A 13,605-nucleotide genomic window follows, 5' to 3' on the forward strand; every position below is an offset into this window, starting at 1 on the left:
ATTTACGCATATTTTTCATTACGTTTCTGCCATAAAAAAGGTCCTATTTTAGCTGACTTCTATGCACTAATGTATGGAAATGTGTCAGTTGTTGTTTTTTTTGCGTTGTATTCTTGATTTTAGTAAATAATGCAACCTAAAAGCTGATTTGCTATGATTCCTGTTCCTGTAATGTTAAGCTTTCTAAATAAGAAAAGAATTACAGAATATGAAATAGACACTGTGTATACTGGGTCTCAAGCACATTGGGTTCTATTTCAAACATTTGCCCCCATGCACACACAGCCTCAGTAGCCCATACTATTACTACTCATGCTATTAGTGCTATTATGCTGATAATAATAATAATAATAACAGTTATAATTATAATAATACAACTCACATTTTCATGATGTTTCTGCTATGTTTTTCTCTTGCATTACATTTTCCAGCGACACAGCTTATCGGTGCACTGCTTTCTGGCAACTGGTGACCAAATGTGTCCTTGAACGCACCAGCCAGGAGAGGTTTGAAAAATTGTCCCTTTTTGGAACTACAGGACCACACAACAATAACTGACTGACTGAAACACTGAAGCAACACCATGTTCACTGTGATGGATTAGTTGTCTCCAGTAAGTCTTTGTTAGTGAATTTGGGTACTGTACTGAGGGAGAGGAACGCAAAGGCTGCAGGGAAAGTAGGATTTCAAAGTAAAAGCTCATGGTAAGTGTTAGGAATACTGTTAAAATCTGTGCTTTTTAAACACAGAACCTGGTTTTAGCATAATGAAAAATACCACAAAGACACTCTTATGGCAACAGAACAAACAACTCTCACAGTCAAAGGTTCTTCGATGGTCCGTTTATATTTTTTGGAGCAGTTGCAATCTGTTTGAGGCAATAGAAAGATTCACAATTCTCTTTTTAAAACACGTTTGGTCTAGCAACAAAAAGGTTACCGACATTATATCTCCATACAGGTCTTATAGTCAGGATTTTTCTGCCTAAGGATCACAAGGACATACATAACGTTGTCAGTTTCCAGATGCTCACTAACAAATACAGTTCGTCTGTTTTTCATCCAGTGTTTTCGTGGGGACAGTTGCATTATGAGTCATTTTTCAAGCATTGGAAGATGACCTCTAGGACTTCTAAACAGCAGTGGGTAGGGAGAACCAGGGTCTGTTGTCCGTTTTACAATTTTGCCTTTCTTACAAAAAACAAAAAATTAAAAAAAACAATAAATCACTCATTTAGTTCCTGATTTACAGACAACAAATACACATGCGTTCATGGGTTCAATTTGCTGTTTAGCATCATGATACCAATTGATTTTGGGGGTTTTCATGAACAGCTGATTGTTCTTTGTTATGTGGTTTGAAACAGTCCCCTGTGACATGATCGGAACTCGCGGCTGATAATCAATAGTTTGCTATCGCGATGCAAAGGAGAACAAATATTTTGTGCACAGTTAAAATACAGACATGTTGGAAATACTTCTCACGGATGTAGCACCTTTTTAGACTGCTTCAGTGACAACGTGGATCCCTGGGCCCTACTCTACTCCACATAGCAACAACATTACTACACAAAGTCGACAATTTAGTGTGTTGACCAGAAAATAAAGTGTGAACAAAATTCCTACATGTAGCTGTTTTTTTTTTTACAAGTCTTTTTCCATAATGTTGCTGCTATAAGTGACATCCACATCTGCACATAAAAAGTATATATTTATATTTATATAATATATATCCGTACTCTATTAACAGTTTTGTCTACCATGAAGTTAGAATTGCCACCCATCTCTCAGAAAAGTTTTTTTTTTTTTTGTACTTCAAACATTGATTATTTTACAACACAGAAATCAACTAAATTTGTACAACTTTGGAGGAAGCGATGCTCCGCCTGGTCGCATGGGTTTTTTTTTCCTTTTGGTTTTTTTTTCTTTTTATGTTTTTCTCCCCAGTCCCGGTGCAGTTAGACAGTTTTCATCCCAGTAAAACACAGTTTAGAAAAACCAAAGCATTTACAAACTGGCATCGTTAGAACCGCAAGGATGTTCCGCTGAGAGCTTCAGCTGAACTTGGACCCTTTAACACGCCCCTAACTGTCCCCCCTGCCTTCTCCAGCTGGGGGGAAGTAACCCTTGTTTGGCACGGTTATATACACAATGAGCACAGTTCACTCAAAGGAGGGGCTCATGGGAACGAAACGGGGATCTGAGGTGTTAATGTGGAAAGATAGCCGCCAAAGAAAACAAAGCTAGCCTAAAAAAAAAATTTGAGTTTTGTCACGGAAAAGGCTGCTCGACTGTTTTACTTTGGCAGCTGTACTGTCAGCTATTGTGTGAAAACTATCTGTAGGGCAGTAAAAGGAGCACCGTGACCTACCAGAATTGATGCTTCAATACCCAATTCATATCCAGTGTTTCACAGTAGCGAATCATTGATATCCATCTAGAGCTATGATATGAACTTTGAAAGTCTGTGTGTGTATTTGTGTGTGTGTGTGTGTGTGTGTGTATTGGGGGTGGGTAAGTGAGTGAGGAAGTGAGGTTGACCCAATGGCGAAAGGCCTGACATGACACAGAAAATAGTGCAATGTACAGTACACAATGCATCTCGTAAATGTACAGTGTACATCAAATACTATACAACCAGAATCGAGAATTAAAAAAGTAGAAACACAACAAAAGAAAAAAAACAGAACCTGTTACAAATGACAAAGTCCAGAAGCGTTCTTTGCCCAGAGGAGGATACATCACGCTGAAGCCATACAGAGAAACAAAAGTTTGTGTGACAGACGTCCTACATGTCCTACAGCTCTGCCTCTTGTGCTTCACATTACTAAAAGCCATGTTGCTATACCACATATTTACAGGTTTCTCCTGGTTATCTCTCACACGTTCCATCCACAATCCAAAACCTTCCGTCCTCGAGTCCACTGATCCATTCTTCTCTTTCACTGTCCTTCTTCTTCACCACATATTTTCCCCCTCTTTTTCTATCTCTGCCCTCTTTGTTCTTTCATCATGTCCGTCCCTCCTACGTTCTGTATCCAGAGGCCTTCAGGTGCAGGAGGCCATCGCTCTGTCTGCGGAACCGTCTAGCAGTAGTTGATCACAAACTAAACACAGAAAGAAAATGTGTCTGTCGGTTTTGTTGGTGGTGTGCATGCACATGCATGGCCGCTCGTCCGTTCACTTCTTTTCCTTCTTTTCCCCCTCTCTCTCTCTCCCCCCTCAGATGTCTGTGAAAGGAGTGTAATGTCTCAGATATCTCCTCATGTCTCTCTTCCTGCACTCCATCCTCCCCCTCCGTCTTCCTGCTACCTATGATGCTACTCAGGAACTACAGGGGAGGATGGGGAGGGAGGGAAGCTGTCCTTTCATCTTCTCTCCTCCACTTTTGAAACTACCCGCTTCATCATCCCATTTTCCTTCATCCATCCTCTCCTCCTCCTCCTGCTCCAAATCCTCCACCCTCGACTCCCCTTAGACCCAGGAGTCCGGAGAAGCTGGATAGTGGCTGGTCTCATAGTTGAGCTCGCTGTAGGGCCGCGAGGCTGAGTAGAAGTCTACATAGTTGCCAGTGGACTTGAGGCCCTGCAAGTGCATGTTGAGGTCACCCTGCGGGGGGCGCCCTCCCGGGTGAACCTGGTTCTCGTAGAAGGCCTGGTCCTCGTAGTTGCCGCTGTCGGGAGGGGGAGGATTTTGGAAAGGAGGGTAGGGTTCTGAAGGCAGGCCTTGAGAGGAGACCTGCAAAAAAATTAAAAACAGCATGAAGTGAAGAAGTGAGGGCAAGTGTTCTAAGCTGACCATGCTAAAGTAAAATACCTGTAAAAGACAAACAATCGAGAAGTGCACACAGCTGTGTGTCAGAAAGGACATTGCCTCAAAGTACTGACAGCTTTAGAAATAATTCACTTTGATCAAAAACATTAAAACTACCCTTTTAGATGTCAATTTGAATGTGACTCCTCACATTTCCAAAGGTTTTTCATAACACACGCTGCACATTGATAGACTTCTAGCATAACACATGAAGTTACAGTGACTAATGGCAGCTAGTGGCAGTAAAAATGCTAACCCAGGCTACAATTCTTCTTTCAGGCTGGACTGGTCTGAACCCGACTGGTACTACCCAATCTGAGACCTGAACTCACCTTCCCAACCCTATATTTCATCCATGACGTTAACTTACAAGGCTAATTGAAGGCATTGGATACACTGTCTCTTTTTCACTTTTTTCAATAGGCATTGCTATCTACAGAGAGAAATGTCTTAATAAATTACAGTTTTATGCAACACAATTGTTATTTCTCAGTGATAAATGACTTGTGTGTGTCAGACCATTAACAGTTAGCCAGCAGAATATGCCAGGTAATTGGACACATGTCATATGTCTAGTTCAGAAACTGTTTTTGGAGCTGAAAAAAATGTTTCCTGTCAATCAGATGTGAATATTTGCTGATTTTCTTAGTCATCTGTGACATAAGAGAAATACCTCACTTGGACAGAACAAGCAGTTTTTTTAAAATGCAAAACCAATTAACTGATTACTAAAAAAAAAAACATTAGCAGATTTATTGATAATGAAAATAATCAGGTTTATCATGAAAACAGGCTCACACCTGTTGGTGACTTGTACATTTTAGATAAAACAATGTGATGCATTTTCCATCAGAAGCCATCCGTCTTCCACCACCAGCAAACGTGAATTAGCAGCACTCATTTTGGTTTAGGTCAGTTTAGTACTATCATACAGTAAAGCCAATTGTATATAACACAGACATGTTTTCAGTGTCATTAGCTCAATAGGTTTTGGTTTACAACAAGGTGGCTGGCTGTCCAGTTCAGAAAATAATATTTAAACACAAAATTGATTTGATTGCTCAGGGGTGATAGCCATCAGTGCTTTCCACTGTTGTGCGTTGCTGTGAGACTGCCAAGTCATAAGTCCAGAGATACAACCAGCCTGAGATACCACTGCCAAAGGGTGTGATGGGTAATATGAAAGGCTTTTACTGGCGACAATACAGAATCAAATGCCAGACCCTAAGAGCAACTCACTGCAGTATTCCTATAAAGTATAAATGTAGGTCTTTAGAAATTTATAGTGACCTTTTTGGACTTCATAGTATTTTTATCCCCTTTGCTGTCACTATTAAATTCCCATATGATAAAGGGACTAGTTTTGCTGTGATATTTTGTCTCCATCTATAGCTTTTTAAAGGGTTACTATACAGCAGTTCCTTATTCTCTTTAAGGTTATATGAGTCATAAAGCGGTAAGAAGAGCTTGCAGTGCAGCATGAAAAACGTCAACATCAAGAAAGAAAGATGCAAAGAAGAGCAAGAGACTGAACGAAACTGTTGAGGGTCTTCAAATGTTTTTCCCTCAGAGAACCAGGGACACCTAAAAGTTCTAAGCTGAAATGTATTAATAAATCTGCCTTTGGTGTTTTCATTTCTTCCCCTCCATTAACATCTTTCCTTGGTTTGTTCCATGACTAATTCATTCTTCTACCAATTGGTAGCTCATTTAAATGGCAGCTCATAGTGGTAATTTATCACATAAAGGAAGTGACTACTCCAAGATCAAAGCTCTGATATTTCTGCGAGCACAACTTGTCTCAGGGAAGAGGAAAGTGCTATGTGATCACATTTTAGGAGTACAGCAATGGCCACATCTGTGCACGTAATGTAATTATGAACAATTTGAAAGAAAAGTGACTTGTTGTACCTGATTGTACTTCAGGTCATCAGTAGGCGACACGTATGCTCCTCTGAGTAGTGTGGAAGACCCACCGGAGATTTGACCTGCAGGGACAGAGAGGAGGTGGGCGTGACAAATCTTTCATTAAGAATAAGAATTGAAATGATGGTGAATGATGATGATGAAGGAGAGTCTGGAACTACTGTCAGTGGGCAAAAATGTCTGGAAACATTAACATAATGAAGCACTGAAACCCTCACTGAAAACACACACATTAATCCCGTGGACCCCAGGAAGAGTAGATGTTTCCAAGGCAACAACTAATGGGGTTTCCAGTACACAATAAATAATTAAAGCATTGTATTGATCAAAATATCACATTATATTAGACTCTATTTATGTCAGGAGCTTACCAACACTCTCTAAGGTTCCCTGAGTAGTGAGGGACCCGACTGACATTTAGTGGGTTTTTTCCAAAATCTCATTGCGACATTGACTTACAGTGAGATGTATATGGCTGTCAACATGTACAACATGACCAGGTGATATAAGATTTCTAATCATTTTGTCTTTTTTTAACTGATGGATTGTAGAATTTGGATTGTTCAAAAGAAAGTATTTGCTGTATATTCATATCACTTATAAAAGTTAACTTACTGTAAAAAGAGTAGATTGACAGTGGGAAATATGCGTATTTACTTAAATATATCACCTTGTTGATAATCTGATGAGAAGATTGATACCACTCTCACATCTGTATTCTAAATATGATGCTACCAACAGCAGCCAATTAGCTTAACTTAGCACAAAGACTGGAAGTGGGGCAAACAGCTAGCTTGGCTCTGTCAAAATCCATCTTGGAGCTGCTTCCCACTGTTTCCAGTCTTCATGCTAAGCTAACCATCTCCTCGCTCAAGCTTCACATTTACTGTGCAGATACTGTATGAGTGTGGCATCGATTTTCTCGTCCAACTCTTTGCAAGAAAACAGATTGGCGTATTCCCCAAAATGTTGAACTATTCCTTTAATATCTGTAAAACCTACACCTTACACATGGTTGCTATTTCTTCCAAAGATACTATACACACAGCGGAAATTCCTACCGGTCATGGCGTCCTTCCGGGATGTGTGTTCACCCTTGTTGCCATGGTAACTGGCATTGCCAGTTGACTCGTAATCTGCCTTCCTCTCCTTCAACGCCAGCATCTCCCTTGGGGAGGCAGGGGCACTCGCTACACACACACACACACACACACACACACACACACACACACACACACACACACACACAGAAGATGTTTAACCCTCAATCCATCATCAACACTTTATCACTTTTGGATTTATAAGAGGGACACAACAAGAAGAAGGACTAGACTACACTGGAGTCCTTTTATAGAGGAAAGGCTAAAGTGATTTGGAAATTGTACTTTTCTGAGCATCTGAGGTTTTGTATTTACCTGCATGACTCTACACAGCAGTCTGAGGCTTCACTGTGTGCCTTTCCTCTAACCATCACCCTGAAATAAGTGAAAAACGGGTGCCACTGGCTGCTGTTTGTATTGTGACTCTGTGAGTATTGTGCCATTCAAAACAAATCTACCTTTGTGATTTGTAATTTCAAAGCGGTAAACACTGAGTCATCCCTCCCTGTCTATCTGGTTTACTCTTGCCCATGTCTTGTCTTTCACTCTGTCTGGCTGTAGGCTACATGTACATATTTTCACCATCTTAAACTCCCACTGGCCTGTTAATCTCTGTCTGTCTTGGCATTACTCACCCTAAAATCCACTTGTACCAAACAGGCCCAAATAGAAAAAGTATCAGTATCATAAATCATAGAAAATATGCAAGAAAATAACAAATTCTGGACTCTGAGAGGCAAAGATAATGAGTTAGGTCTGGTTAGCCATGTTGGAAGAAACATGGCTATTGATTCAGTGCCATATGGGTGAGTAGCATTTCCTCTAATATTCAGATCATTATCACCAGCCTTTCACATGGAAGCTGCTGGCTAAGATGCAGCCTGTTTGTGAGGCTGCATCTGTTTCTTTTATCTCTCTTCTATACGTTATAACTAAGTTAGCACAGATCCATACGCTCATTAATGCTCTGCTAATATCACCAGTCTATTATTATCCACACCTACTCGACCAGTTATCCTGTGCCTGCTGCTGCGGTAAACAACTGTTGTGGGAACGTGCATATTCCTAAGGCTTTGTACACACAATGGAACGCTTTCTTTTATATGTGAAAAATTTCCTCAGAAGTGAAATTAAACAAATGGATTGATGAACCATCTGCTTGCACAGCTGTAAACTGAGAAACAAAATAAAAAAATGTGAGATTAGCTTCTAAACCAAACGGTTTATCATTTTGCCACTGCCAGTTGACAGCCTCATAAATCCAGTTCTTAAAAATCCACTTCCAAATTATGTAGTGAATAACGGATACAGAACAATATATCTCCCCAGAGTGAGCTTGTAAAAGCTCATGAAATACAATGGAAAACATGCAACTTTTTTGGTAATACAGGAGACATGCACCACGTTACGTAAGAGATGGCAACGTTGGTCTCATGTCTGAATGAGCGCATCATATTTGACAACCTGGGAATGAGACTCAACAGTCGACTATCTTTCTCCAGAATGAGTGACTTCACCTTTAAATATATCTTTTAGCTGCATGTATTGCCTGTATTGTTAAGCCTAAAAATTCTTTTTTCGTTTCTGCTCAATGAATGCTAAAATATCCCCATTCTTAACAATCTGGCCCATTTGAGTGATATTTTGGAGCTTCCATTTAAGTGTCTTCCCGCTAGCAGTCAGTAAAGGATGTGCCCATATTGGACGTGAGGGCAATACTAATTCATGTGCATTTTTGTGACAGAAAAATGACTGTGCATTGGTTTTTCAATTTCAAATGAAAAAGTAATAAGGGGGTTCTGACTCACTTCCTTGTGGATACAAGACAAAGTATATCCCGAAATCCCCGTTTCTAGACACAAAGTTTTTCTGATGATTCATTACATATAGTAACATTATTATGTGAGTTACTGACCCCCGTCCCCTACGTTACAGGCATAGAGAATATTAAACCGCAGTGGGATCTGTGCAGGATCTGGATCTGTTTGCAAAACAGTGGGAGTCAATTATGCAGCATTTAAACATATCAGTATGACACAGATACTTTTTAGAACAAATTTAACTCCACTTAAATGTAAGAAAATGAGCCACAGCATATCAGATCATTGTTGGTATGGCTGTACCTTAGACTCTGGATTGTTGCCACACAAGTTCCATATAATGGGTTTGCTTTGTTCAGTGGTGTGTCTATTAGGGAGCAGGGCGCACAGAATTAAATCTACAACAACACAATGGCTGCTAGCGTTAGCTTCCTTTACAGTTAAACAAGAAAACCTTATTGTTTTTGTTTGGATAATTGGTTACAGGAATATATAGAGTTGATAGTGATGGAACTTCAGCCCAGTAAGAATGTGGACAGTGGTGTAGATAATGCCTAAAACCTGTTCTGAATGGGTCTCAGGGTGTGTGGTAAAAAAAAAAGATCTATATTAAATGCTTAAGCTATCTGATGTCTGACTTTTAGTTTGTCAGAAAAGCTTCCACAAATATCTGTTAAATGAAAAACTGTTTTGTGGGCCATGTTCTGATAATTGTATTCCTATTCATCAGAATCAGCAGCACGCAGTCGTGAAGTTCATACTCAGTTTATTATTAGAGTAATGTTGTCTGATTGCAGGGATGAAAAATATGTTTATATTTTATGTTAAAAAAGATGATAGTGAATACTATAATATATACTAACAATGTGACTGCTCCGTATGTGTGTAATGGCAATCTTGGTATTGTGTGTTTATGTGTCAATGTGTGTAGAAGTAACCTACGCAAGGCGATCGGGTCTAACAGTACCATCCTCAAATGCAGGGATGGAAATATGTGTATATTTTATGTTTAAAAAGGTCCTGATGACACTGCATATGTGTTTAAGAGCCTATCTGAGAAATACATTTACTTGGTCTGAATTCTGTGACAGTAAAAGCCACTTAATGACAATAGGAAAATGTGTGTCCCAAGGTGAGACCAGCTGAGAAGGTTGGTGTAGTTGACACTGAACCGTAATAAGGACATATAATGTAATTGTATAAAATCTATCTACTCCAACACAACACAACTCTGAATGTTGTCACCTTAACAGTGCTGGGCTAGTTACTTAAATGTAGTTTAATACTCATCTCTCTTTTAAAAAGTAATATAATTAGTTTGCTTTTAACTCCCTGCCAACAGGAATCAGTTACACTACTAGTAATTTTACTTTTCTGCTGGTCACCATAAAATCAGTAATTGTGTCTTTTCTCCACACTTACAGCGATTAAAATCCAGTTGCTGAATTTAAGTGTTTCCATCCTCCAAACTAGTTTCCTCCACAGTTTCAAAAATGAATCCTGGATTGTTGGATTTCAAATCAGTAACTGGTCACATTATTACCAAAAGTCCTATATGTTATTTTTTAACTGTAATATAATTACTGAAATATTATTACTAGTAATATAGCACTACCCAACACTGCACAATAATGTCATATTAGGAGCACTGTGATACATGTATCACTTCTTTGATTATCTCTTGTGAACAAGGAAAAAAGTAAGTTTAATAAACCAAGAGTTTAAAGGACCAGTGCATAAGATTTAGTGGCATTTAGTAGTGAAGTTGCAGATTGCAACTAACTAAACACCACTTGTGTCTGTATTTGACAACTTAGGAAAGACAACAGGCTGTGAAGTATGCAGGAGAAATTACAGTGGTCACCAAACTAGCCAAAAAATGCGAAATATCCTATCTACAGCACATATTAGTTTGTCCATTCTTGGCTACTGTAGAAATGTGGTGGTTCAAAATGACGGACTCCATGGAAGGTGACCCATGGCATCTGTAGATATAACATTTTTTTTAAATCTATCACTGAAAGAACATAAAAACACTGTTCTCCAGCACCGATACCACTTCCTCTCGCACACCAGGAGCCAAATATCTCATCAGCACTGTGGCTCTTTATGTGACCGCCCTGAATGACAAGAAGCCATTACTTTAACACATGAAAAATCCAAAGAGCTCAGAAATACAGAATCCTTGAAAAGCCCATAGTCAAATTCTAATTTTAACAATGCAAGGGCGTAAACTTTTTTTAGGGGGCACGGTGCAAGGATTGTATTTGACAGCAGTATAATTTGTGGGCAGCCGCCGTAGTGTGAAGGTGAAAGCAGACTTCAGCTGTATTTGAGTGCCGTTTGTTTGACTGGACTGTACTGACAGAAAGAGTGATGAAGGACAAAAGGGAAGACAGGAGAGAGAGGAGGGTGTAGACTCACCTGATCGATTGTTGGGGGAGGTTCGTACGGGAGAGATGGACGGAGTACGAGAGGAAGAATAAGGTCGCTGCCTGTCTCTCTCTATCGTGGAGGAAGAGCCGACAAAATGGTACTGGGAATAGCCATCCTGAAGAAGACAAACGGCAAAGGAAAGGAACGAGGAGAGAAGAAGAAATGAGACCATGTTAGAAATAATCTACATGTCTCACAATGGTATCGTCAACATTACTGACATCTTCAGTGTAAATACAGCCAGAGCACATTCAGCCATGCAGACTTTACCTTTTTGTAGAGGCTGCGGAGGTCTCTGTATTGCCACATGCTGTTCAGGACTTGAGATGCTGCCTTTACCACTTTAGGACTATGTCTGGGAATTCAGCAGAGAGGAAAAAACACATGCAGTATAAAGCTTGACTGTCCTTTGTTTTGTGCAAGTGGGAGCTATCAAAACTTCACAATGCAGAATAATGAGGAAACAGACATTAAAGCAGAAGCACTAGACAAAGTATGTGAAGTAACTTCTCACTGCAGATTCCAAAGATGCAGAATGAAAAATGTCTTCTTTGTCGCTTCAAAAATGGCACTTAAATTGGCCAAATGGAATAATTGTTTGGATGATTGATTGATTGGCCAATATTTCATTCAGCATCCTAAAGGGTTTGACTCAGCTGACTAATGGCTGTGGGTGTAATTGGCTCATATGGCCTTATCAGCGTCTAGGAAATTAAACTTTATTTCTTCAAGTCATTTGGGCAAATGTTATTGTTTTGGATTCTGTGATTGCATATCAGGCCCTCGCACTGATGCAGAGCAGGGAACTTAAAAACGGGCTTTGAAGAACAAGAAAATAATGTGTTTATCTGTATTTATCTGCCTTCAGTATCTCTAAAAATGACTGAGGATTTATACTTTGAAAAATAACAGATATTGGTTTTAGCCTTTGCTCATTCACACAGCACTGGAGAAAATGAATGCAACTTTTGGATTAAAAGTAAGAACCACATTTGTGTTAAGAATAGTTTTTTGGCACTAAAACTAAAAGTACCTATTGATTTTTCCCCTAGCTGTTTTCTGTAACTGAAAGGTATCCTAGCTAGATTAGTGGCTCAGCAGCTGCCATTACAGCTTTTGACTCCAGTGGAATTAGTGGTAATACAGTTTGGTGAGGTTAAGTTACCTTTGAATCACATACTTAATTATATCAAATGTAAATGAAGTTGCAGACTGTAACCATTTTGACTACACCTCAGCATTCCAAGCGTGTAGGAGAAATTATTGTGGCGTGAAAGGTCCTTCCTAAAGCCAGTGTTTGGTTTGTCCGTTCTGGGCTACTGTAGAAACATGGCGGTTCAACATGGTGGACTCCATATCTACAGAATAGATATCTGCCACATATGGACATACAAAGGCAAGGGACAATTTTCAGGCATTGGCTTAAAAAAATCCAACCACCAAGCTTAAAATCCTGGCGATTAAATTCATAGTTCTTATTCTGGATAAATTACAAGGCAGTGTTTCGATTGTAACTACGAGGCAATATCAAGATGCACTTGTTGGTTCTTGTCTTGTCTTCTTGTGGGTACTGTAGTTTTTATTCACATCTGACATATTGAAAAACAAATCATTCTCTATTCTTTCTAGTCTCAGTTTGATGCTGTTGCAGCGTCTATAAAACTATAAAAACTGTTAAAGCTTGCTAAGAACACTGCCCAAAGATTGTACTTCCACCAACAACCTCATCTTCTCATCCTTCTATACTTTCTTTACTTCCAACCTCTTCCACCTGACAACTTCTTCCCACTTGGCTTACTTGTCTCCTTTGCTGCGGGCGATGCCGATGAGCTTCTCGATGCCGCCGGCGTCCCTCAGGGCCTTGGTGTTCTCCATGTTCTTGGTGATGACCTCGTGCAGTGCACAGCAGATAGCCGTGATGGTATCGTCCGACATGGTCTTCCCCACCAGGCTGCTGGTGTTGCCGCCTCCTCCTCCCCCGCCGCCGCTGCTGTTGTTGTTGTTGCTGCCCCCGGGCAAACGGTGCACCAGGTCCCTCATGGCGTATTTACCTGTGGGCATGGTGGGTAAGAGTGACAGGGTGGGTAAGAGTGACATAGGTTAAACATTGAAAGGAGGAGACAAAGTGGAAAACAGATAATTTGAGCTTTTGTTATGTTAACTTTGATCAGTGTTGTATGTATTAGGTTTTTTTTACTTTTAATTCAACATTAATGCCAATAAAACATTTACAACACAGTCAGGCGAAGGCAAATACAGTTCTAACTTCTCCCATTAGTAGAAAAAGTTGGCAACGTGTGATGCTGAACTTGACTTATTCTATAGTTGAACTTTATGTGACACTTTCAGTTTCTGAATTGCTGCAGAATATAGTGACGGAGGTAACAATAAAGTTCAGTAACTATTAGCTACACATAATAAGATAATAATATACATCAATTCTATTCTCAAACAATATAAATAAATATATATATGGAATGAGAAAGAGTTAAAGGACCCTCCCCTGCTCTC

General features: G+C 39.7%; 1 protein-coding gene across 3 annotated transcripts in view; it reads right to left on the minus strand.

The window, feature by feature from the left end:
* Nucleotides 1-827: 827 nt before the first annotated feature.
* Nucleotides 828-13,605, minus strand: part of ctnnd2b (catenin (cadherin-associated protein), delta 2b) — a 164,932-nt gene continuing 152,154 nt past the window's right edge. For 2 of the 3 annotated variants that reach the window (XM_051396501.1, XM_051396510.1), the window contains 6 exons: nt 12,893-13,145; nt 11,365-11,449; nt 11,083-11,209; nt 6,800-6,928; nt 5,724-5,800; nt 828-3,737 (listed from right to left, as the gene is read on the minus strand). In XM_051396501.1, the coding sequence (XP_051252461.1) occupies nt 3,474-3,737; nt 5,724-5,800; nt 6,800-6,928; nt 11,083-11,209; nt 11,365-11,449; nt 12,893-13,145 (935 nt within the window). In that variant the 3' untranslated portion in view covers nt 828-3,473. Of the gene's footprint in view, nt 3,738-5,723; nt 5,801-6,799; nt 6,929-11,082; nt 11,210-11,364; nt 11,459-12,892; nt 13,146-13,605 lie in introns of all 3 variants that reach the window. The other variant, XM_051396491.1, reaches the window with a different exon arrangement.

Source organism: Dicentrarchus labrax, unplaced genomic scaffold (assembly GCF_905237075.1).
Source record: "Dicentrarchus labrax unplaced genomic scaffold, dlabrax2021, whole genome shotgun sequence".
Taxonomy (NCBI): Eukaryota; Metazoa; Chordata; class Actinopteri; family Moronidae; genus Dicentrarchus; species Dicentrarchus labrax.